Source organism: Siphateles boraxobius, unplaced genomic scaffold, assembly GCF_051911475.1.
Source record: "Siphateles boraxobius isolate OS27281-9 unplaced genomic scaffold, OSU_SipBor_1 65, whole genome shotgun sequence".
NCBI lineage: Eukaryota > Metazoa > Chordata > Actinopteri > Cypriniformes > Leuciscidae > Siphateles > Siphateles boraxobius.
In genome coordinates, this window is record NW_027509192.1 from 2,931,835 (window position 1) to 2,955,933 (window position 24,099).

General features: G+C 39.1%; 3 protein-coding genes across 6 annotated transcripts in view; all 3 read left to right on the forward strand.

Moving 5' to 3' along the window:
• The window catches only part of peak1 (pseudopodium-enriched atypical kinase 1), a 36,315-nt gene extending 28,448 nt beyond the window's left edge, over positions 1–7,867 (forward strand). Inside the window, exons 3-5 of the mRNA XM_077210208.1 lie at positions 364–581; positions 2,782–3,515; positions 4,391–7,867. Coding sequence (XP_077066323.1) covers positions 364–581; positions 2,782–3,515; positions 4,391–5,551 — 2,113 coding nt within the window. The 3' untranslated portion in view covers positions 5,552–7,867. The remainder of the gene's footprint in view (positions 1–363; positions 582–2,781; positions 3,516–4,390) is intronic.
• A 1,866-nt stretch (positions 7,868–9,733) lies between these two features.
• Positions 9,734–16,411, forward strand: ubap1la (ubiquitin associated protein 1-like a). 2 transcript variants are annotated; one of them, XM_077210296.1, is made up of 6 exons: positions 9,734–9,860; positions 10,832–10,967; positions 11,058–11,690; positions 14,929–15,096; positions 15,180–15,281; positions 15,690–16,411. In XM_077210296.1, exons 1-6 carry the CDS (start codon positions 9,760–9,762, stop codon positions 15,822–15,824), a joined length of 1,275 nt encoding a protein of 424 aa, XP_077066411.1. In that variant the 5' UTR covers positions 9,734–9,759; the 3' UTR covers positions 15,825–16,411. The 2 variants fall into 2 exon arrangements, with proteins under 2 accessions (XP_077066411.1, XP_077066412.1); XM_077210297.1 differs by having other exon boundaries at positions 10,835–10,967.
• Positions 16,412–16,596: 185 nt separating this feature from the next.
• On the forward strand, positions 16,597–23,994 carry prc1a (protein regulator of cytokinesis 1a). 3 transcript variants are annotated; one of them, XM_077210281.1, is made up of 15 exons: positions 16,597–16,821; positions 18,028–18,160; positions 18,244–18,366; positions 18,485–18,718; positions 18,986–19,156; positions 20,006–20,155; positions 20,250–20,397; positions 21,118–21,254; positions 21,348–21,443; positions 21,524–21,670; positions 21,777–21,887; positions 22,638–22,730; positions 22,815–22,973; positions 23,067–23,095; positions 23,487–23,994. In XM_077210281.1, the coding sequence occupies exons 1-15, from the start codon at positions 16,811–16,813 to the stop codon at positions 23,533–23,535; spliced, it is 1,791 nt and encodes a 596-aa protein (XP_077066396.1). In that variant the 5' UTR covers positions 16,597–16,810; the 3' UTR covers positions 23,536–23,994. The 3 variants fall into 3 exon arrangements, with proteins under 3 accessions (XP_077066396.1, XP_077066397.1, XP_077066398.1); XM_077210282.1 differs by having other exon boundaries at positions 16,598–16,821; positions 23,070–23,095; XM_077210283.1 differs by lacking the exon at positions 23,067–23,095 and having other exon boundaries at positions 16,600–16,821.
• Positions 23,995–24,099: the final 105 nt, after the last annotated feature.

The window sequence follows — 24,099 nt, forward strand, 5'->3', positions numbered from 1 at the left end:
CAGTAAGTAGACTTACTTACTGAAAAGTCAAGCTTATAAAAAGGTGCCAGAGCACCATCATAAAAGTGGTCCATACGACTTGTACAAAGTCTTATGCAGCCATATGATTGAGATTTGAGTAAGAAATAGACATTATTCACTGATAGTCGTATGGGTTTGGAACAAAATCATGGTGGGTAAATAATAACAGAATTTTCTTTCCTTTTTTAAAAGGAATATCCCGTTCAAAAAAGAGGTAGTTCCAAAATTAGCTCTGTAAAATAACTGCATCCTCAATTTCTAAATTCTTGCTGTTTAGGTTAGAAATCTTTGGGCTGGAATAATTCTCAAATCTCAAACATTGTTTGTGTCTCTTTCATGCAGTCAGCTTCCAGTCCAGGATACTGGGATCTCATCAGGCACCTCTCTTCCTGCTAAGCTGGAGCTGTCGCCCCTGCATGAGCCTCCTGCCTCCTGTCCGCCCCCAGCGTTGCCCACCTCAAACAGCGGCAGCCAGGCAGAGCGAGAGGAAGAGGCATTCGCTCACACCATCTCACACTCTCCTGCGTCCAGCAGCTGCAGGGCCACGTACACCAACCTGGGTAAGTCAAACACACATACACACATTTGATGGGTCACTTTGTGTGCTCTGTCCATTTATTTGGGCCAGCGGCTGGACGTTCTGACCTGATTTGGCTGGCTCACGTTGATATATTTAGGTTGTCATGGCAGCAGCATGTGGAAGAGCATTTCTAGACTCATAAACAAGATCACTTCTCTCAATCTCTCAATTTGAAGTAATTTAGCTAATTGAGTTTTTTCTGAAGTTTGTGGTAAAAGGAGGTATGGTTTTCTCTCTTTCTCTGTTTTAGTTTTATTTGCATGAATTTTACCTCAGTGCATTTTATGTAGTTTTGCTTGCCCGAAATGTAAATTACAAAATTAATCATTATTTTATATATCCTAGAAATAGTAGGAAATCTTAAATATTACTTATTTTATGTCTTTGTTTTAAAATTCGGTAAAATTCTAGCAAATTTGTTTATTTATGATTTTGAATTACATTTTCATTTCAGTTTTCATTGTGGTCTCAAACCTTTGGATGACATGACATAATCTATAATTATTATTTATGGTATGGCTAACAACTAGAGTGCGGATCGGGCCGAATTTTTTTGTCCGAGCCCGGCCCGCGTCCGACAGACCAGTAACCGAACCCGACCCGAGCCCGACAGGCATAAAGATATTTATGTCCGAGCCCGACCCGAGACCGACAGTTAAAATCCCATTTTTTTCTCATACTAATGACACATGTGCGTTTGTTTGTGTGGAAAGCCTGCTTTTATTAAGCAACTGTAGGAAGACATTCGGAAATGTCAGCAGGATGAGTGCATCAGCGCGCACGGAGAAACAAGCGCACTTAACGCAGGCGCGCATGCACGTGTTTCGTTGTCACGGCTACATAAACAAATTTCCGCACACAGGAAGACAGATGTTATGGTAATATTTTACATGTATTTTAATCACAAAAACGAACGTTTGCATCACGTGAAAGCATCAGGCACATTGGCTACCAACATAATAAGATGTTTTAAATTTAAAATGTTCAATGCCATATCGCGCTGATGTGACCGAGCCCGACCCGAACCCGAACATACTTTCTAAATATCTGTCCGAACCCGGCCCGTCGGGTACCGACGGGTCCCGTCGGGCTCGGGTCGGGTATCCATCCTCTACTAACAACTGATATGAATATAGTTCAATAATGTTTTTCCTGTTGTTTTTACAATAAAGCTCCTTGAAGATCTAGAATTAAAATGCTTCAGACATTAAAACGTTATAATGTACAGTACATATTAATGCTTGCAACCTGACATGAAGATATAATAATATACTGTTAGAATAAGAAAAGATAAATCCTGAATTTAACCGTTACAACAAAATTCAAATTGATAATACCCTGAAAATAACCTAAAAAATTTTGTTGTTTTTTTCACAAAATGTCTATGTAATGATTTTACACATGTGAGGTTCAATGAAGAAGTTTTTAGACAAGATGCAGTAAAATTCTTGCAAGCTGGCAGTAGTCACTGTGTGGAAATCAGGAATTTCTTTTTTTTGGGACTTAAATGGTCACAGCTCTGAGTGACTGTCAGATTATCAGACCAAGTATGTCTAAATGGAGCTGTATGGCATCACACAGTATATGAGAAAAAAATCAAGCATTTCCAGCTTTCACGAGAGAGTTTGGTTGCTGATGGCTACTTCCTTCCATCCTCATTATTTTGCAGAGTTGACCTGATATCTCACAATATAGCATTGCTGAGCTGATGAACCTCTGAACTGCATAGCAGAACAGGTCTCCAAGGGGTTAAAGTGCTGTCTCTAATTTCGTACCACTGACTCTCTGATCGTTTTATAGACGTGACCTACAAAAATCCCTGTCCTGGTGAAAGGGCCTCAGAGGAAGCCCCAGTCTGATTATTGGGAGATTAAAGCAGATTAGTGAAGAATGTTAGATGAGGGTTTCACGCTGTTAAATAATTCCTAACTCGTATCCCACATCCCTGCGGATGGAGCGTGTGTGAAATGATTTAAGACTGTTCATCCAGCAGATAGAGATATGGTAAAAGGGAACATGTAATGGCAGGATCAAGGTTAGACAATGTTACCAGCTTTTAAAGGAAATCCAATAGTGCACCAGTAAAGCATTGTTGTTCAGAAGGATTTAAAAAAATGATCACATTTTCTTTTGATATTCCTCTCAAATGACACTGGGAATCCTCATCTCTCACTCTACAGGTCAGTCCAGGGCCAACATGATCCCTATGAAACATCCCAGACATCCTAAAGCATCTGATGACACGTTGACCTCTGACCCAGAGGTGACCGAACCCACGACTAAATCCACACCACCTCCCCTGCCCAAAAAGTCAGTCCCACGTGCTCAAACAGAGCCGTCCGCTCTAGGTAGAGAACTCTCTGCCCCGCGACCCAAAGGAGAGGCCAGACCAGGCGGGACCAGTCTGAGCGTCGCCAATCCGCTCTACGATCTCGAGTCCACATGGGACACGACCAGTCAGAGCTCCTCACTCAGCTCGGAGGCACGACATCCCGACGAATCCGGAGACTCCCTGGAGCGTCCCGTGGGTGGGCGGAGCCTGTCTTGCCTGACCAACAGCAGCTCCATACAGGGATGTGACCGCCGAGGCTACCGCAGCACAGAGAGTCTGACGGCCCGGACACAAGGGGTGGGGAGACCCGCTAAAGGCCAGAAACAGGTGCCGTATAGAGGCATGGAGAGCTGGGAGGAAGTGGTCGGGAGGATCCGAGGTCTGCACACGGACACCCTTCGTAAGTTGGCAACCAGATGTGAAGATCGATTCATGGCTGGACAAAAAGATCATCTTCGCTTCGGGACGGACAGCTGGTCTCACTTCCGGCTGACTGCTGGGAAACCCTGCTGCGAGGCGGGAGACGCCGTGTACTACACAGCATCTTTCGCCAGAGAACCTCTGGTGAACTACGCTGTCAAGGTGAAAGCTCAGTCTTATTTCATATTTACTGTGGTATGTCCACTACTGTGGTATAATCTTTTAAAGGAATAGTTCACTTCAGAATGAAAATTGTGTCATCATTTACTCACCCTCAAGTTGTTTCAAACCTGTGTGAACACCAACAACACCAACAGTTGTTGGGCTTTGACTTCTATAGTAGGGAAAAAAATACTATGGAAGTCAATGGGGCCCATCAACTGTCTGGTTACTGACATTCTTCAAAATATCTTCTTTTGTGTACAGCAGTAGAAAGAAATTTACACATGTTTGAAACAACTTGAGGGTGAGTAAATGATGAAACAATTTTAATTTTGAAGTGAACTAATCTTTTAAAGCAGGAAAGTAAAGTAATGGTCACCTGTGCAGCTCACAAGCATTGCTTCTTACAAGAACAGCAAGAGTGATTTGACTGTTCATTGAGTCTGACTCAGTTTTGACTCATCTGACTCATTTGTTCATTGAGTCTGATGTGGTCATGTTGCTTAGCTAATGGATACTAATGGATACTTTAAGCAGCATAAAAAACAGCACATAGTTTGTCACAGTGCATTATGAAATGATCTGCGATGGATACATTTGTTGCTTTTTGTCCAAAACAATTTATCTATCTTAGCAAGCCCCACTAATTATGCTGCTATTTATGCTAATTATGCTATTATCGCTAATCGCCATTACCGTTGCTTACATAGAGATTTGAACACCTTATAAACCATATAGTAACTCTCTGACAAAGATGGGCAAGTACTTCTCTGATTTTTCCAGCTTTTGTCTTGGCCGTTTTCCTTTGATACCTTACAATGTTGCCTAAGTCGATTTGTATGTGTGATTAATTTTCTGTTTCTGTCTGAAATCAGATATGTCGGGGTGTGGTGAAAGAGACTCAGCAGCAGTTTTTTCACAGTCTAGCAGTTCGGCAGAGTATCGCTGTGCACTTCAACATCCAGCAGGACTGTGGGCACTTCCTGGCAGATGTTCCGGCTCGCCTGCTTCCTTGGGAGCGAGAGGAGGATGGAGAAGATGAGCGAGGCGGTACGGAAGGAGGAGAGGGGAAAGGAAAGGAGGACGAGAGAGATGCGGCAGGACCGGGCGGGAAACTCTGCAGCCGTGTTGTGGTGATCACTCGCGAGGTGCCGTTCCAGACGGTGGCGGATTTCGTCCGCGACGGCGTGGAGCGACACACCAGAAGCCCAGAGCTGTACGAGCGGCAGGTCTGTCTGCTCCTGCTGCAGTTGTGTGCGGGACTCGAGCACATGAAACCTTACCATGTCACGCACTGTGACCTACGGCTCGAGAACCTCCTCCTGGTGCACTGTCAGCCCGGGAACCCTTGGAACCTGGAGCTGCTGGAACCGAACAACAACACGGCGTCCGGTTCTTCCTCCGCCACGGCTTCGGCTTGCCCCGCCCGCCTCATCATCAGCAACTTTTCTCAGGCTAAACTCAAGAACATGGTGCTGGAACCCGCTTCGCTCCGAGACCAGTCCCGTCTGGCACCGGAGCTCCTCACTGCCACTCAGTACCGCAAGTGCGATGAATTCCAGACTGGCATACTGATCTACGAGATGCTGCATCGACCCAATCCGTTCGAGGAAAGTCCGGCGCTAAAAGAGAGGGAGTACTGCTGCTTTGACTTGCCCCAGATCCCACTGCGCTCTCTCTACTCTCACGGTCTTCAGCAGCTCGCCACGTTACTGCTCAACCCCAACCCTTCTGAGCGCATCCAGATGGGGGACGCCCGGGCATGTCTGCAGTGTCTGCTGTGGGGCCCACGCGAGGATCTGTTTAATTCGCTGAACCCTCCTGCCGGGACAGTCCAGCGCCACACCGTCCTGCAGAACTGGCTAGACCTGAAGCGAACGCTTATGATGATCAAGTTCGCCGAGCGTTCTTTGGACTCGGGCTGTGGCGTGAGTCTGGAGGACTGGTTGTGCTGTCAGTATCTGGCCTTCGCCACCACCGAATCTCTCAGCAGAGTGATCAAGATCCTGCAGCAGCCACAGGGCGTGCTTATCTGATCAATGAGGCTTGGACGTGTACACGTGTAATTTTATTTGAGGAAAACCATATCATCAGACTCTGTTAGTGAATGTGTTTGGGTTTGCTTTACTTTTAATACCATGCAATACCATGCAGAGAGTTCGATCAAACCGTTTACAGGATGAAAAGTGACAAAGTGAAGTCATGTTTAACTCCACAGATAATGGCACATTTATAGAGCTGCTTTTATAAACAAAGTAAAACTGCATGACGTGTGTGTGTATGTGTGAGCGTGTTGTGGGTTTTCCGCCAGTGTGTTTAGTTATGCTTTTCGTTCTGCTGTTGGGACTCGTGTGTCTCAGCAGAAAACCACTGATCCAACATCAGCTGCATCATGATTTGTGATTCCACTAACTCGTTAAACTATTGGATAACTATTATGTAATCATCACATATTAGAGTTTGTGTAAGGAGCCCCTAAAATAAGGGTCCTCCATTAGGTCACTGAATGAATGAAATTTAGTCTAACATGCCTTACTTTGTGTTTGTGTATATAAATATAGAGAGAGATCGATTCATGGAAACAGGAAAAAACATTGTTTAATCAGTCATTTCAATCAAATGTTTTTATCAGATCCTGATATATCATACAGATTCGTTCGAGAGTACAGATTGGATATTTTTCTACCACAACAAGAGCACTGTAAAGTTTACCAAAGACTAAACACTCTGATCCACACAACAAAACAATATTTTTGCATTTTACATAGTCAAAGAGCAGATATTAATACTCTCCCTAATAAAGTGTCCTTATGCACCTAAAACAAATGCAGTTTGGTTCTTTAGTACTTTGGCTCTCAAAAGTACATAGGAGCATTTATACAATTCCAATCACAGAGATTGGCACCAAACTTGCTGTGATCAAACTAGAGTCACTCCAGATTCAGATTGTAGCGTTCACACTTGCAGAAAAGGTTGTGAACTGCTTTCGAGACTTATCCAGATTAATCTAACCCTGACCTTACAGAATTACTAACCGAATATCGCTAATGCTATGCGGATGTATGTGCAATCATTAAAAGTTAACATTTGTTACAGTATTTTAGATATATTTAACGCACTTGATATTCTCAGCATGCAGTTATTCTTTATCTTCCTGTTTCTGTTCGGCACATAACTGATGAGAATGCGAGCTCTGGGATCAGACCCCTGGCCTCATATGTGAGGATATTTGATTGCGTGTGTGAATCATTAGTTTGAACCATGGACGGCACATTCTTCTGCATTTTGTCCTTGTTATAGTGTTATTTTGATGCGTGAGTGTGTTTAAGGCAATGGCAATTTAGAGATGGACATTAGAGTGAAGCATCCCAGTTTGCTTACTTCTACTGCATACTACATGTGTGTACTTCAGCGGTGATTGAAAAGTATACTCGAGTATGTAGTATGCTAGTATTGCGATATATATCAAATTAATGCATTGTTTGTATGGAAGTGTTAACATCTAGCTAACTGTATTATTACTCTTACATTTATTTAAAACTGCTGTGGCAACTTTGCCCTTTGGATGTTTCAATTTTCACTATTACAACAAAAAAAGTTGAACTGTTACAAGCCCTCAGTCCCCTTACGCACAAGTGGATTGTGGGTTGTAAGGCATCCACAGAAAGCGTATTTCACACAGGCATTTTTAGGAGATTATTTTATTCATTTTTATTGCATGGACGGTATGCCAATTGGGATGCAGATATTGTCACGGTTCCCTGTTTTTTATATTTTGATTCATTAACATGTTCAGGTTGAAAGAAAGGGATTGCCAGAAAGGGATTTAATGATTGATAGTGCATGAGAAAGGTTCGTGTGAGGTCATTGGATAGAGTCTCTGTCAATCACAAACTAGGGCGGGAACGTTGGTTTGCTCCCGTCTTCCATTTCCAAAGCAGCCGTTACAGTTCCATTAGAAAGAAACAATATTGTGTGTGTGTGAGAAAGAGATATTTCAGTGTGTGTAACGCTGAATGTTTGCGGGTCACTCCGTAGAAATATGTTGTATTGATTTATATTTGTATATAATAATTTGAGTGTAGTTTAAATTCATTTTAGCATTACGTATCAGCAGATGTCTGTAACCGGGAGAATGTGTGCGAGTGTGTTTTTTTCTCATCCACCACCGTTTCATCAGTTTTATTCGCATCATTTCACTGAAATCATGTATTTACTGTTATTTACAAATGTTTATTTGCCAGTGATGATTTCACAGAACTGCTTTTTACGTACAACTGCATATCTCATGGTATTTAGCTCTACATTACTGAGTTAACTGCTCATAATAAAACTATGAATATGTTTTTAAACAAGACTTGTTTTTGTTTTTATAGATACACTACTTTCTTGTGTTTGTACAGTGCTCCTAGACTAAAAAGTTGTAACCTGCAATTGTTCCCTTAGAGCTATTTGTTGATGTAAATTATTTTATCTGGTTCAGTGATGTTAAAGGTACACTTTGTAACTTTTAGCTCTTTAACGGATAAACAAAATTTTGCGGAAGAACATTTTGATTTTATCATTTTAGTGAATGCTAATGAAATCTTTTATGATAAAAAGAGACAATATGACACAGGTTGTGTCCAGAAGCCATGAAATGTAATAATTTTTTTAGAGTTTCAAGTTCACTTCCAAAGTAATTCCTAGTCGTAAATGCAAGCTTTTTATCGTTAAGACAAAAATAGAAAAGTCATCGAAAAAATAATACTGCAAAATGTTGACATTTATTGGTCAGAACCATGATGTTAATGTTAAATAAGTTTCATAGTACATTTATAAAATGTATTATCTTTAATAAACATAAATCAGTGTCACATTTTTTTGATTTAAGGTAATATGACTTTAGGCTTTAGGTCAGATACAAAAATCTTGCTGTTTTAGTTTAGGACGTTAGAGGGCGCCACAAACCACATAAATCAACCATGTTTATGTAATATGGCCCAGCACTTCATAAAGTCTGTGTAATCTCCTGGCGCCTTTTTCAGATTCACTGCGAGTAAACAACACAATAACAATAACGCACTGAGAAAGTTCTCACATCTGGGGCCTGTACCATGATGGTAGTTGAACAAACTCAGGGTTACAGGATTAGTTTAGAGTTGACAAAACCAAACCAATCCAACCAGGCTTTGTTAGTACCATGATTCTGATCATCAACTTTCTCTGTCAACTCAGGCTTTGATCCTGAGTTTAGGAGTTTAAGTGTGACATCAGTAGCGAACAGCCAATCACATGTTGAGAGAGTGAAACTGAGATTAATTTCTCACGAGAGAAGCAGCGCAATTCACTTATTAAATAAAAATATTAAAATAGTAAGAATTTAAACAAATTTAGACAGCAAGAAGAAAACAGCTGTCTATGAAAGAGGACAACTAAAAGAAAAAGTCTCGAACATTTAAGAACATTTAAGCTCACATGTAGTCATTTTATAGCTTCATCTATTGATGCTAAAGCCTAAGTATTTTACCTTTATATATTTATTCATTTAAACTGCGTAATAATAATTGATGAACTAAAATTGTACATGTGTGATTGATAAAGGGTATAATAATTACATAAATAATATCTAAATCATGCAAATTTATTATTCTAAATAAGCATCACTAAAAACCAGACGATTTTGTCTTTAAAAATCATTTGCTATGTTTAATTTGGAGCAGGAACAGGTGGAGTGACTTTATCGCATCAGACATGTGTCACTTTGCTCACAGCTGATTGGTCCAAGTTCAGTTTGCAACCTCTTAACTAGAACATAACCTGCCCCGGACCAGGTTAGCTGTGCAGTGTAAGTTACTATGGCGATGAACACTGCTAAAAGCCAAACCACTTTCATGGTCCCTAAAACCCAGGGTTGTCGCAAACTAAACTGAAACATAGCTGGCTAGCCACCTAAACCGGCTTCATGGTGTAGGCCCCAGGAGTGTCACAGCTCTGCCACTAAACCAAGAGAAACTCCAGACAAGGGTATAGGCCCCTGATAACATATTACATAAACAAAACAGCACCACGGTTCATTGTATCTATCTGAGTTGAGTATTTAATCTCTTAGTATCTTTAGCACCTTGCCATCTGGTGAGAAATGGAAAGGAACATGATTATGATGATCATGTAAGTTTGTTCCGACGGGTAATGGAAGGATTATTGTGTGAGTCAGTGTTTAAGCCTGTGTGGATTCACCAGGGGACATGATGCTTCTCTTATTATGCACGTGAACCTGATTAATTCAATCTACAACCGAGGAACATACGATACACACACACACACACACATCCTTCAACTCACAGACACTACCATAAACTACAGGTAAGACAATCTCATTTAATGTCCTTTAATCAATGCTAATATACAGATATACAAATTTACAGTTTACTTGGTTCCACGCAAATGTTGTAATGTATAAATATTATCATTATATTAAATAATTGTATTTTAAATAAAATAACATATATGGTTAAGTTTTACAACAGTGATTGAGCATCATATTATCATTATTACATAGCAAAATCTTACATTATTTTATTCTAAATATTAAGATTATATCAAAGTTAAAAGTTTTGTCATTTTAATTAGTTAAGTTTTTTATTAAAATGACATTATCCACAGTATTATTTTGCAGCGAAATCTTCATTTTTAGTTACTAATTTAAAAGTTTTTACTACAATAAGGTGGAGTATCATATTATTGGTATTCAGTGTTGGGTTCAATGCATTACTGAATAATTAATTACGGTAATTTAATTACTTTCCTTTTGAAAATAAAGTAAGGGATTGCTCTTAATTTTTCTATAATTGTATTAATTACTAATGATGTAAATGTGTTAAATAAATATAGTCTAGAACAATTCTATATAAAACAATAGTGTATTTAACATCAAATTTTAATGTCTAAATGTGTTTTTAATGTAACCTCCCTTATTATACTTTGTTCAGTCCAAGAATAATTTATAATTTAATGTCTGTCCTTGTATTGTTCAACTGTTTGAGGTTGCTATGGGATTTAGAAAATAATTAATAAGTAGCTGTAGCTAGTATTTAAATTTTTTTTTTAGAGCAACAAACCCAACACTGGTATTATGATATTGTATGTTTTTATTTTTTTAGTTTTAATCTTTATACTTAAAAAAGTCATAGGACACCGAAGTTTAACATATTCATGCAAATGTGCCTATACTGCCTATGTCTTAAAATTATGCCTCAGCTATACTGACTGAGATACTGATTAACATAAATATTATTAACTTGCCTAAACTGTTTTTTCTGGTTTTTTCATGTCAGCAGAATGTGTAGTCTGGATGAGGTTCCATTTAAAGTTGCACTGGACTCTATGGAGATACATTTGGGTCAGAAAGACCCGGTTGCAGCTCCAGAAATAAAGATCCCAGATTGTGCTCAAATACTGCGTGATACAAAGGTCAGAATGCAACGATAAATTTACAACTAAAATTTTACAATCTGTAGGATCTTCTTTATCTTAATGCTCACATGTTGTCCTGTTCTGCAGTATTCATTCTCTCTGGAAAAACGGATCATGGCTATCTTGGAAGAACAGCAGCGGGAGAACAGGAAGGCCATTAAAGCGCCCCCGAGTGTGTCCCCCACTTGCCCACCAAATTGGCAGATGTTCAGCAGCCCGCAGGAGAGGCGCTTGGTGCGCCTCAGAAGCGCAGATTTCTGGGAAGTGAGCCCACGTCCCCGCAGCCAAAGCCTCAGCGCTGCCGACGCACGTAAGCTCCGCCCCCAGCGAACGGTCCAGTTCCTCATCGCCGATACGGACTGCGAGGGTGGCTACGGTGAAGATGACGAGAGCTCGTCTACTGAGGAAGATGACTCTCGTAGACCGAAGAGCTCCGGCTCACAGTGTCTGCGATGTTCAGTTCGTCAGACCCAGAGAGGCTCCACCCCTCGCCCCGCCCCATCCTGCACACCCCGACCGAGCTCGGCCTCTTCTCTAAAAGACATACGGAAGCCTGTCCCACTTTCCCTCAGTCAGACGCCACAGAGCAGTCCTCACAGCTCCAGAGCGCCCCGCAGAACCACGAGAACCAGCGGGCGGAGGAACTCACACACACTCCTACAGCCGAGACCCTCGTCTGCAGGACAGCTGCCCTCAGCCAGGCCTCAACCCGCCTCACATGTAATACACACACCTCATTACATACAGTATAATACACACCTCATCACATGTAATACACACCTCATCAAATGTAATACACACACCTGATCACATGTAATACACACCTCATCACATGTAGTATACACACCTCATCACATGTAATACACACCTCATTACATGTAGTAAAACACACCTCATCACATGTAATACAAACACCTCATCACATGTAATACACACACCTCATCACATGTAGAATACACACCTCATCACATGTAATACACACACCTCATCACACGTAATACACACACCTCATCACATGTAATACACACACCTCATCACATGTAATACACACCTCATTACATGTAGTATACACACCTCATCACATGTAGTATACACACCTCATCACATGTAATACACACACCTCATCACATGTAGTGTACACACCTCATCACATGTAATACACACCTCATTACATGTAGTATACACACCTCATCACATGTAGTATACACACCTCATCACATGTAATACACACACCTCATCACATGTAATACACACACCTCATCACATGTAGTATACACACCTCATCACATGTAATACACACACCTCATCACATGTAATACACACACCTCATCACATGTAGTATACACACCTCATCACATGTAATACACACACCTCATCACATGTAATACACACACCTCATCACATGTAATACACACACCTCATCACATGTAATACACACCTCATTACATGTAATACACACACCTCATCACATGTAATACACACACCTCATCACATGTAGTATACACACCTCATCACATGTAATACACACACCTCATCACATGTAATACACACACCTCATCACATGTAATATACACACCTCATCACATGTAATACACACACCTCATCACATGTAATACACACACCTCATCACATGTAGTATACACACCTCACCACATGTAATACACACACCTCATCACATGTAATACACACCTCATTACATGTAGTATACACACCTCATCACATGTAATACACACACCTCATCACATGTAATACACACACCTCATCACATGTAGTATACACACCTCATCACATGTAATACACACACCTCATCACATGTAGTATACACACCTCACCACATGTAATACACACACTTCATCACATGTAATACACACACCTCATCAAATGTAATACACACACCTCATCACATGTAATACACACCTCATCACATGTAGTATACACACCTCATCACATGTAATATACACACCTCATCACATGTAATACACACACCTCATCACATGTAATACACACACCTCATCACATGTAGTATACACACCTCATCACATGTAGTATACACACCTCATCACATGTAGTATACACACCTCATCACATGTAATACACACCTCATCACATGTAGTATACACACACCTCATCACATGTAGTATACACACCTCATCACATGTAATACACACCTCATCACATGCAGTATACAGACATCATCACACGTAATGCACACACCTCATCACATGTAATACACACCTCATCACATGTAGTATACACACCTCATCACATGTAGTATACACACCTCATCACATGTAATACACACACCTCATCACATGTAGTATACACACCTCATCACATGTAATACACACACCTCATCACATGTAATACACACACCTCATCACATGTAATACACACCTCATCACATGTAATACACACACCTCATCACATGTAATACACACCTCATCACATGTAATACACACACCTCATCACATGTAATACATACCTCATCACATGTAATATACAGACATCATCACATGTAATACACACACCTCATCACATGTAATACATACCTCATCACATGTAATATACAAACCTAATCACATGTAATACACACACCTCAACACATGTAATACACACACCTCATCACATGTAATACACACCTCATCACATGTAGTATACACACCTCATCACATGTAATACACACCTCATCGCATGTAGTATACACACCTCATCACATGTAATACACACACCTCATCACATGTAATAGACACCTCATCACATGTAATACACACACCTTATCACATGTAATACACACCTCATCATATGTAATAGACACCTCATCACATGTAATACACACACCTCATCACATGTAATACACACCTCATCAAATGTAATAGACACCTCATCACATGTAATATACAGACCTCATCACATGTAGTATACACACCTCATCACATGTAATAGACATCTCATCACATGTAGTATACACACCTCATCAAATGTAGTACACACACCTCATCACATGTAGTACACACACCTCATCACATGTAATATACAGACATCATCACATGTAATATACACACCTAATCACATGTAGTACACACACCTCATCACATGTAATACACACAACTCATCACGTAATATACACACCTCATCACATGTAATACACACACCTCATCACATGTAATACACACACCTCATCACATGTAATACACACACCTCATCACGTATTATACACACCTCATCACATGTAATATACAGACATCATCACATGTAATATACACACCTCATCACATGTAATACACACACCTCATCACATGTAATACACACACCTCATCACATGTAATACACACCTCATCACATGTAGTACACACACCTCATCACATGTAATACACACCTCATCACATGTAATACACACACCTCATCACATGTAATACACACACCTCATCACATGTAATACACACCTCATCACATGTAGTACACACACCTCATCACATGTAATACACACCTCATCACATGTAGTACACACACCTCATCACATGTAATATACAGACATCATCACATGTAATACACACCTCATCACATGTAATATACAGACATCATCGCATGTAATATACAGACATCATCACATGTAATATACAGACATCATCACATGTAATATACACACCTCATCACATGTAATACACACACCTCATCACATGTAATATACAGACATCATCACATGTAGTACACACACCTCATCACATGTAATATACAGACATCATCACATGTAGTACACACACCTCATCACATGTAATACACACACCTCATCACATGTAATATACAGACATCATCACATGTAATATACAGACATCATCACATGTAATATACATACCCTCAGCCATGCCTCACCCCCCCCTCACATGTAATATACACATGCTGCAGATCCGTAAATCTTATTTAGGATTATTGTTGAGCTGATTTTACCGGTGTGTTTTAGGGTGTGCGTCCGCGGACGTCCGCAGGGCTAAAGGACTCTCCACTAGATTTGCTGTGTGCTTTGAGTCAAGAAGAAAGGGATCTTCTTGAAGCCGTTACACAACAAGGATACACAATGCGCACTGCCATACTAGCACTGCAGAGGACAGGACCCAAGAGCCCCGATCAGGTAACACACACACACACTGCATGCAAAAGCACATAATATAAAAATACACATTCTGTATCTGATTCCCTATTGATTTCCTCCAGATTTTGAAGTACCTGACTTCATGTGATCGTCTCTGTCGGCTGGGTTATGAGAAGACTCAGGTGGAAGAAGCTTTGGAGATGTTCCAGAACTGTGAGAGCAAAGTAAGACCTGGAAAAGACACCCCACCAATCAACATCCAGTGCCCAAAACACCCCTCGAATGAGCATATAGCGCTCTAAACACTCAACTAATCGGCATCCAGCATACAAAACACCCCTCAAACCAGTATTTAGTGCTCCAAACACTCAACCATTTGGCATCCAAGGCACAAAACACCCCTCAAACCAGTATTTAGTGCTCCAAACACTCAACCAGTCGGCATCCAGGACACGAAACACCCCTCGAATGAGCATATAGCACTCCAAACACAAAACATCTATCAAACTAGTATTTAGTGCTCCAAACACTCAACCAGTTGGCACCCAGCATGCATCACACATCCAATCAGCATTTAGTAAATCAAATACACCAACCTGATGTAGAGTATAAACTTTTTGTTTTTCTCTCAGGCTTCAGAGTTCCTGTTTCTGCTGGCTCAGTTCTGTGAGATGGGTTTCCAGCAGAGCACCATTAAAGAAGTTTTACTGGTGCATGAGAACCATAAAGAGAGAGCCCTGGAGGAGCTTATGACCCGGAGCGGCTGAGAAACCATAATATGATCCTCCGCTATCTAAATAAATGAATGAAATAATCCTGAGCTTCAGCATGACCGATGGAATGAACAAATTCTCAGCAATGAATCCTCAACTCCATTAATGAAAGTATAAATGAATAATCGACATGCTATATGAGCTTATGAATCAGTCTTCAAATCCTGTAATATATTAATTCATCTTTATCTTCAGCTCCATAAATTAATGTATAAATAGGGTACTACAAATCCTTCTGAATGAATGAATCCTTTGCAGCTTTAATACTCCAGTCTTTTATGGAGAAGAGGTCCTGTTTGTTTATTGATTTCATTGTATTATGTTTATGTTGATGGCACATGATTAACTGTAGATCTGACAAAGATTAATCACCTAGTTGATGAGAACCATAGCTCAGAGTTCATCATGATTCATGATGAAGATTAATCACTTAGTAAAAAAGTTACAGATTTTGAAAAGGGCTGGGATAGTTTGAATGAATTTAATTAAACACTCTATTGTCTTTATTTATATTCCATCAATAATTTAGTTTCAGGATTGTATTCCACATGTTTAGAATTTAATAAAATGTTATCATAAAAGTTGTCAAACAGTATCCGAATTTATTAAACTCGGCATTTGGCCTAAAAAATAATATATATATATATATGAGATTACATTCAAAACATCGGAACTCCACAACGTAATTACAGCTGGTTAAACTGGTCAGTCAGCTGGCTTGAAATGTCAGCCAATCAGTGCGCTGGAATATGGCATATGACGTACTTCAGCCTATCAGCACGCATGATGTAGTTGTATAGCTTGACCTCGGCCAATCAGAGGCTAGATCCGTATGAGTGCGGGGTTTGAATTTTCAGTCAGAAATTCCCAGCTCGGCGTCGGATAGATCGTGAATGAAGCGTAAAACAAAGTTTAGAAGTGTCAAAAAAAGCGTTTATTAATTATATAAATCTCATCGGAGATCTGCGGTGAAGGATAGGATGAGGAAGAGGTAAGAGGGAAAGTTTGAAGCTATATGTGTTATTGTACGTTATGGATTATTATTTAGATCAATATGTTCTGTTAAGGTGATGATACACATAGCAATTGTTTTAGCAATGTTGCTGGGCAATCTTGCCGAGAGATTGTTGCTTGGGGTCTTTCCCATTGAAAATGGGCAATACATTTCTATCTGGATAATTTAGATCGGTCGTGGGCCCTGTGTCTCATCTGGTTGCCCGTTGACGGCAGACTTGCTCAAAAAGTTGTCCTGTGTACGTTATCATCACCTTTAGTGTTAGCTTTAGTTTCCGATGCTTATGATTTAGTGAAAAAGGTAACATAATTAGTTTGAAAATGATCTATGTATCTTGATTTGTTTGAGTGATTTATTTTTATTTTTAAATCAAATGGATTTAGCATTAGCATGGAAATAATGCAAATACTGCTGATTTAAAAACGTCCTTTTCAGTAACATTAATTCTGCTATTGTTGGAAAATGTAAGTTAATGATTATATTATTCATTAAGACAGCAGACAGCAATCAATAATGCTGCACACTTAAAATGGTCATTTATTAATACATATTATATGCTTATTTATAAACTTCGCGAAGCATAATAATTCTGCTATTATTATGAAATACAACGATTTTATTCAATACAGACAGCAATCAACAATGCTTTGCATTTTTAGTGCTCATTAATTAATATAAATTATTATCCTGCTCATTTATAAGCAACATGAATCCCCTTTTCTGTTATTATTGGAACATATGATTTTATTATTCAGTAATACAGACAGAAATCAATAAAGCTGCACATTTATAATGATAATTTATCCTGCTTATAAACATTGTGAAGCCTTTTTCTAGTAACAGCAATGATAAATAATAATAATTGTTACTATTGGAAAATAAAAATATTTTATTATTTAATAACACAGACAGCAATCAATAATGCTGCACGTTTTTAGTGATCATTTATTAATAAAAAATGATTCTGCTGATTTATAAACATTGTGAACAATTTAATCAGTATAATAGTAGAATGCTGTTGATTCGATCATTTATTCATTCATAAGAATAACTCAATGGTGACTATTTTTATGGTGTTTAACGTGCAACACATAAACTCCTGGAGTCTGCCATCTGACCCTTTAAATAGCATCTAAGATAACAGGACATGTATTCAGTAGATCTGAACGTGTGTAATTTCAGTGAGATCCACGCGGCAGAGTCTGTCTCGTATCTGAACAATGCTCTCGGTGAGCTGAAGGACATTTGGGAGGAGATCGGGATCCCAGAGGACCAGCGGTGTCAGCGCACGGACGCCGTTCACATGCACATCAAGGTCAGTTCGGGTCATGTGCGCTTCTCATTAACCGGAGAGAGTGACGACACAGAATCAATGTGAAATCTTCATTGGGATTCCAGAACCTGCTGGACATGATGATCGCAGAGGAGGAGGGGTTGAAGAAGCGCTTGATGAGCAGTATTAACACATGCAGAAAAGAGGTGGCTTCCCTGTGTGAGGAACTCCAGCTGCTGGAGTATCAGGTGAGTGTTTTGTTTATCTCATAAAGTCTCAAGTTAAAAAAAAACCTGTGCCCTCTAACTCCCAGACGTTCTGTAAAGCCGGCCAATCAGATTGTATATTTTTTTCTGTGTTTGGCAGGAGGAAGACGGCCTTACGATGCTGCAGTTGGAGAAGGATCTCCGTACGCAGGTCAAGATGATGCTGAAGGAGAAGGGTGGGCGTCAGAGCGAGCTGAAGTCTCTGATTCAGCAGGATCAAGATCTGTGCGATGTCCTGTGTGACGACCTCTTCCCCATCCATCCCGAAAGAGTGCCGTCACAACAGCAGCTGAACAGCTACAGGCAATACATCAACACACGCAACCAGGAGAAGGTAAAATACGCTCACAAAGCTGCGTAGCTCTTTATACGGTCTGTTTTTTTAGTATGTGTGAAGTAGTATGAAATAAGCTATATTAAAGGAATAGTTCAGGTTTTTTGCAGGTTAACCACCACAACCAATATCTTCAAAAATCTAAATTATTCCAAACTTTTGTCCACTAATGTATCCTGTGTTCTTAAATGAATAGTGTTGTAATTTCCCTCTCTGAATGTGAAAATCTATCCAGAATGGTTACAGGAAGTGTGCTTGTGTTTACAGGAGCGTCGTCATGGCGAGTTTGTGGAAATGAAGCGTCAGATCACAGTGTTGATGGAGGATTTGGAGCAGCAGCCTGACACAACCTTTGAGAAAGACGCTGTGTGTGAGGATGAAGACGCTTTCTGCCTTTCTGTGGATAACATCAGCTCACTTAAAGTGTTACTGCGACAGGTACAAACACTCTTCACACTATTCTTTCAGCCGTCCCTTTTATTTATTTACGTATTTATTCAGTAGGGGTGCATTAAACTGATCAAAAATAACTAAAGAAAATTCTATTTGTGTTAAATGCTGTTCTTTTGAACTTTCTATTCACTAAACAATCCTGAAAAAAGTGTCACTGTTTCCACACCAATATGAAGCAGCACAAGCGTTTTCAACATTGATAATAATCAGAAATGTTTCTTGAGCAGCAAATCATCATATTATAATTATTTCTGAAGGATCATGTGACACTGAAGACTGGAGTAATGATGCTGAAAATTCAGCTTTGATCACAGGAATGAAAATCCTAATGTTTCATATTTCTGTTTTTTAATGTCTTTTTGATAAAACAAAATGAAGCCTAGGTGAGCATAAAAGACACTTCTTAAAAAAACAACAATTTAAAAAAATATATTTTTATGATATTAACATTAGTTATTTATATAATATCTATAAAAAATAAATAACAGGTATAATAATACTAAAATAAATGCATATTTATTTATATTAATTAGTAACTATTTATTTAATGTTACTATACTCTGTTAAATAGTATAATAATAACAATAAATTCTGCATAATTACATGTAACTAACCCTATAATAAGTACATGTTTTAAATTAACATTACACCCCTTTAAAATAAACGTGTAACCTTATTTATTTTATATATTTTTAAATAAGTTTAATGCCAATTTTTGGTTTTCAGTAGGTGAAGTGTCACTGGTTAATTGTGTGTGTGTGTGTGTGTGTGTGTGTGTGTGTGTGTGTGTGTGTGTGTGTGTGTGTGTGTGTGTGTGTGTGTGTTGTATTTCAGCTGGAGAGCCGTAAAGCTGAAAGTGAAGCGCGGTGTGTGTCCATCTTTGGTCGTATTGAGGAATTGTGGGAGATGTTGCAGGTTCCTGTGGACGAAAGAGAGAGTTTAATGCAGAACACCCACACTAGCACAAAGAGCAGATTGAACGCAGTAAGTACTCTTGCACCTGTCACTAAAGTAGGTCATGAAGTTTCGTCTTGAGCTTCTGCTGGAATTATAAAACATCTTTCTCACTGTGTCACAGCTGCAAGCAGAGCTTCAGCTTTTGGAGGAGCTGAAGAAGAAAAACATTGAGCGTGTTATTCAGACAATCCGATCAGAGATGGTCAAGTTTTGGGAGAAATGCTACTATAGCCTGGAGCAGAGACAAGCCTTCGTTCCTTACCACACTGGTATGCCAACAGCTAGAGTTCAAGAACTTGGCTGAATCCCAGTTTGCATACTTCAGAGTACAAAAAGTGCTGGTGGTGGGAAAGTACATACTTGAGAATATAGTTGGATGATATTTAAGGGAATTATTAAAATTTCATGTTGATATCACATTACACTCATGCATGCAACAATGTAGCAAAAGACTTTGTGGATAATATCAGCCCCAAAAACATGGATGCATACTTCAGAAATTCAGAAATAGTGTGCAATTTGGGCACCTTGAATTTGAGACCGAACTAATCTTATGTAATATCTTATATCTAATCTCTTGAAATCAAAATGGACAATTCTTATTTTTTATGGAATATTGTAGTATTTATTATAAATTATTTATTCGTGCACATTATCTTTTTTTGAATTTATGTGCCTTGTAACCTTTAAGAAAAATAGCTCTTCTCTAAAGAACTGTTTACTGGCATTAAGGCGGGGCAACCTGTCACTCACATGAGATCGACCAATAGCAAACCACAACCATCCAATCAATTAAAAATGGACAAAATCAAATCTACATTGTTTTTGTTTTTTAAGAAACCAGTTTACTTGGATAAACGTCACAATAGAGAGTAAAGGATTGCAACGCCGATTTTGATCTGAATCGTACAGACTTTATGCAAATTGGGATTGAGCGATAGATGCGCAGAGTTCGGTTGACGATTGATTTTGTTTTTTTGTGCTGGTAGACGATCTGGACGAGGAGGTGTTGCGTGAACATGAGCTGGAGTTGGAGCGATTGAAGCAGGATTATACTGGACACCGTGAGATGTACGACGCCGTCTCCACCTGGAGCAGCAACTGGACTCTCTATCAGGAGCTGGAGGTGAGGAATCATGGGAAATCACCTGAAAAGATTCATAAACATTAAAGAGCTTTCTGATATTAAATCCAATTATGATTGCTCTTCGTTCTCCAGAAAAAAGCCACAGACCCGTCTCGCTTCAACAACAGAGGAGGAAACCTGCTGAAGGAGGAGAAACAGAGAGTCGACCTGCAGAAGAGTCTGCCGAAGGTTTGAGCTGCTCTTTAAGCAAACTATGTTTGAATGATGGGAATGGATTGTGTGCTCATTAGTTTTGTTTGCTTGGTTAGCTTGAGAAGAGTCTGAAGGCTCAGATTGACCAATGGGAAGCGGCGCATTGTAAGGAGTTCCGTGTGAATGGGCAGCCGTTCCTACAGTATGTGGAAGACCAGTGGAATCAACACCGTATGGAGAAGGAGAGAGAAAAACAGGAACGGGTATGAACGGTTTCTTCTTGAAATTACTCTTTTTGACATTGTTAATTTGATCTAATATTACACAAAAGTTCTCGATTAGTTCTGACATGATGTTTGTACTGTGCAGCAAATGAAGAAATTGAAGCAGACCGAGGAAGATCTGCTGTACGGCACCATCATCAGAACCCCAACCAAGAGGAGACTGGCCGGAACGCCGACACCTAGCAAAACACGCAAGGTACTGGTGGAATATGTGCACTTATCGTCGACCCAATAAATGTATCAAATGTTAAATTTAAAAAAATATATATTTATCAAAAAAAAAAATTCAATTGTACCAATGCCCTGATGCGAATATAACTACCAGATATAATGCAGATGAAATAATTTGATAATGATAGCAAATGTACACTAAATGCATTATGTAAATGTACATAAAATTGCTGAAATTATTTGAACATTTATACTATTCCTATATTAACTTTATATTTATTATATTTTACCATGTATACTTATAGTGTGTGTGTGTATATATATAATATATATATATATAATGCATGCTATTTTCTTTTATTAAATAAAAAAAAATTCCATTATAAATGTTTTAATAAAGAAAATGTATAATTTTACATTTATATATAGGTAATAGATATCAATTTAAATCATGTTATAATATTATATATCTGTATGTGTTTGCAAAATGTGCATGTATATAATATATGCAAATCAAAAAGATTAATGTTACAATAATAAACATAATTTTATAGTTAAATGATATATGCATTATAAATGTAAAGAAAAATACAGAAAGTATAATTTTTTTACACAATATTTATTCAGTCAACTACAAATCAAAGTGTGCATTGACAAGGTGGTCATTAGATTTGAATCAGGAGGAACTCATTTTTTTTAAATCAAAAATGTTGAACTGATTGATTGTTTGATTTCTTTTTTTTAAACCACACTATTTATGTTTGTTTTTTTTAAGCTGATCTCCTCCTCTATCATCACCACCCCCAACACGACACTCCGTTCCATATGCTCCTCCCCTTCTATGAGACCGCCCCTTTCCTCTAGCAAGGTGTGTTATGATTTTTCACACTTTTATTATACATTAATTTTTATTATCATTCATCAATAATAATGTAAGCTGCTTCTCCACTAGTTGGGTGCGCGGACACCTGCTCGTGGCCGAACCCCTCGTGGTCTGGAGAAGAATAAGGAGAATATTTCTCATCTGAGCGGAGCTTTGCGCACGATGACCGCCAGCCCTCACAGAAACTACTCCATCACGTCCGTGGCCTCCTCCTACTCGGAGTTTGCGGTAAGTTCATTATCTTGCCTCTAGCGGTCTAGACAAACAGGCAGCAGATGCAATCGAGTGACCCCCGTGTGCTTATTCTGCCTTCTGTTATAGAAGGATTCTGAATCCACTGCAGCTTCCAGGTCTGTATGTCTAAGAGCGTTCACTGTCCATCACACTAACACACTTTTCTCGTCTAACCCGACTAATGGAAAAGGGTTCTTTCAGCTTCTAACAGTGAAGTGAACACTCAGAGAATGACAGAAGCACAACTGAAATCCAATCTGCTGTTTGTAAAGACCCCATGAAATCAAAACTGGAGTTTGTGGTGTAGCCTGTGTTTTGGCCACCCCTGAAATGGTTCATACCATTAACATTACATGAGCAGTTGAATTAAATGCACTATAAAATTGAAATTGAACCTTGCCGCTTTAAGACCTAAAGATGCATGAACATGAAGGGTTGTGGTCTGTCAAACACTCATGTGACGGAATATTAACAAATTGTGGTTTTTTTTGTTGTTTTTTCCAACAGCGGGAGCTCTCAAATGCTACTAAATCCAACGTCAAGACTGGAGTTCTGAACTCAACCATCACACATTGAACACGGCGGATCGAAAGCAGCACGACTGAACTGATGGGCATCAATGAAGACAAAGGCTTTTATGGAGATAATGAATGTAAATCATTGTGACTTTGTTGCAGAATTGTACATATTTTAGCTCTGCTTTTTTATAGTTTTTCTTTTAACTTGTTTTTTTTCCCCTATATTTAACTTTCCTACTGAGTTTTGAACAAATGATTTTCTGTCTTTGAGTTTGACTTCACCTGCAGTTTTTATAAAAACTCTGTATTAACACTGATCGTAGGGCTCTGAGATGGATTTTATCTTTTATACTCTAATATCAAGATGGCATTTTAGACTTTATTTTCTGTAATCGCACGGCAACACTAAGTTTCCTTGGCATCACTCCTCTGAAATTGCAGCTACTGCAGTGGTTGGCATCCTGTAAATAAATGTTTGTTTTCATGGGGACACTTTGTATCTTGGAAGTCTGATTTATTTAGTATTATTCATAATTTATACTTGAGCAGTAACCTAAATAGCCGTTGAACTGAAGATACACAGTAAAAAAGAAAAAAATTGT

Excerpts from the sequence above, each read along its gene's own strand:
- ubap1la (XM_077210296.1), top strand. The coding sequence starts at position 9,760 with ATGCACGTGAACCTGATTAATTCAATCTACAACCGAGGAACATACGAT. Across the intron at positions 15,097-15,179 it reads GACCCAAGAGCCCCGATCAG|ATTTTGAAGTACCTGACTTC; the intron begins GTAACACACACA and ends GATTTCCTCCAG. Across the intron at positions 15,282-15,689 it reads TCCAGAACTGTGAGAGCAAA|GCTTCAGAGTTCCTGTTTCT; the intron begins GTAAGACCTGGA and ends TTTTTCTCTCAG.
- prc1a (XM_077210281.1), top strand. Across the intron at positions 19,157-20,005 it reads TTAAAGTGTTACTGCGACAG|CTGGAGAGCCGTAAAGCTGA; the intron begins GTACAAACACTC and ends GTTGTATTTCAG. Across the intron at positions 20,398-21,117 it reads CTTCGTTCCTTACCACACTG|ACGATCTGGACGAGGAGGTG; the intron begins GTATGCCAACAG and ends TTGTGCTGGTAG.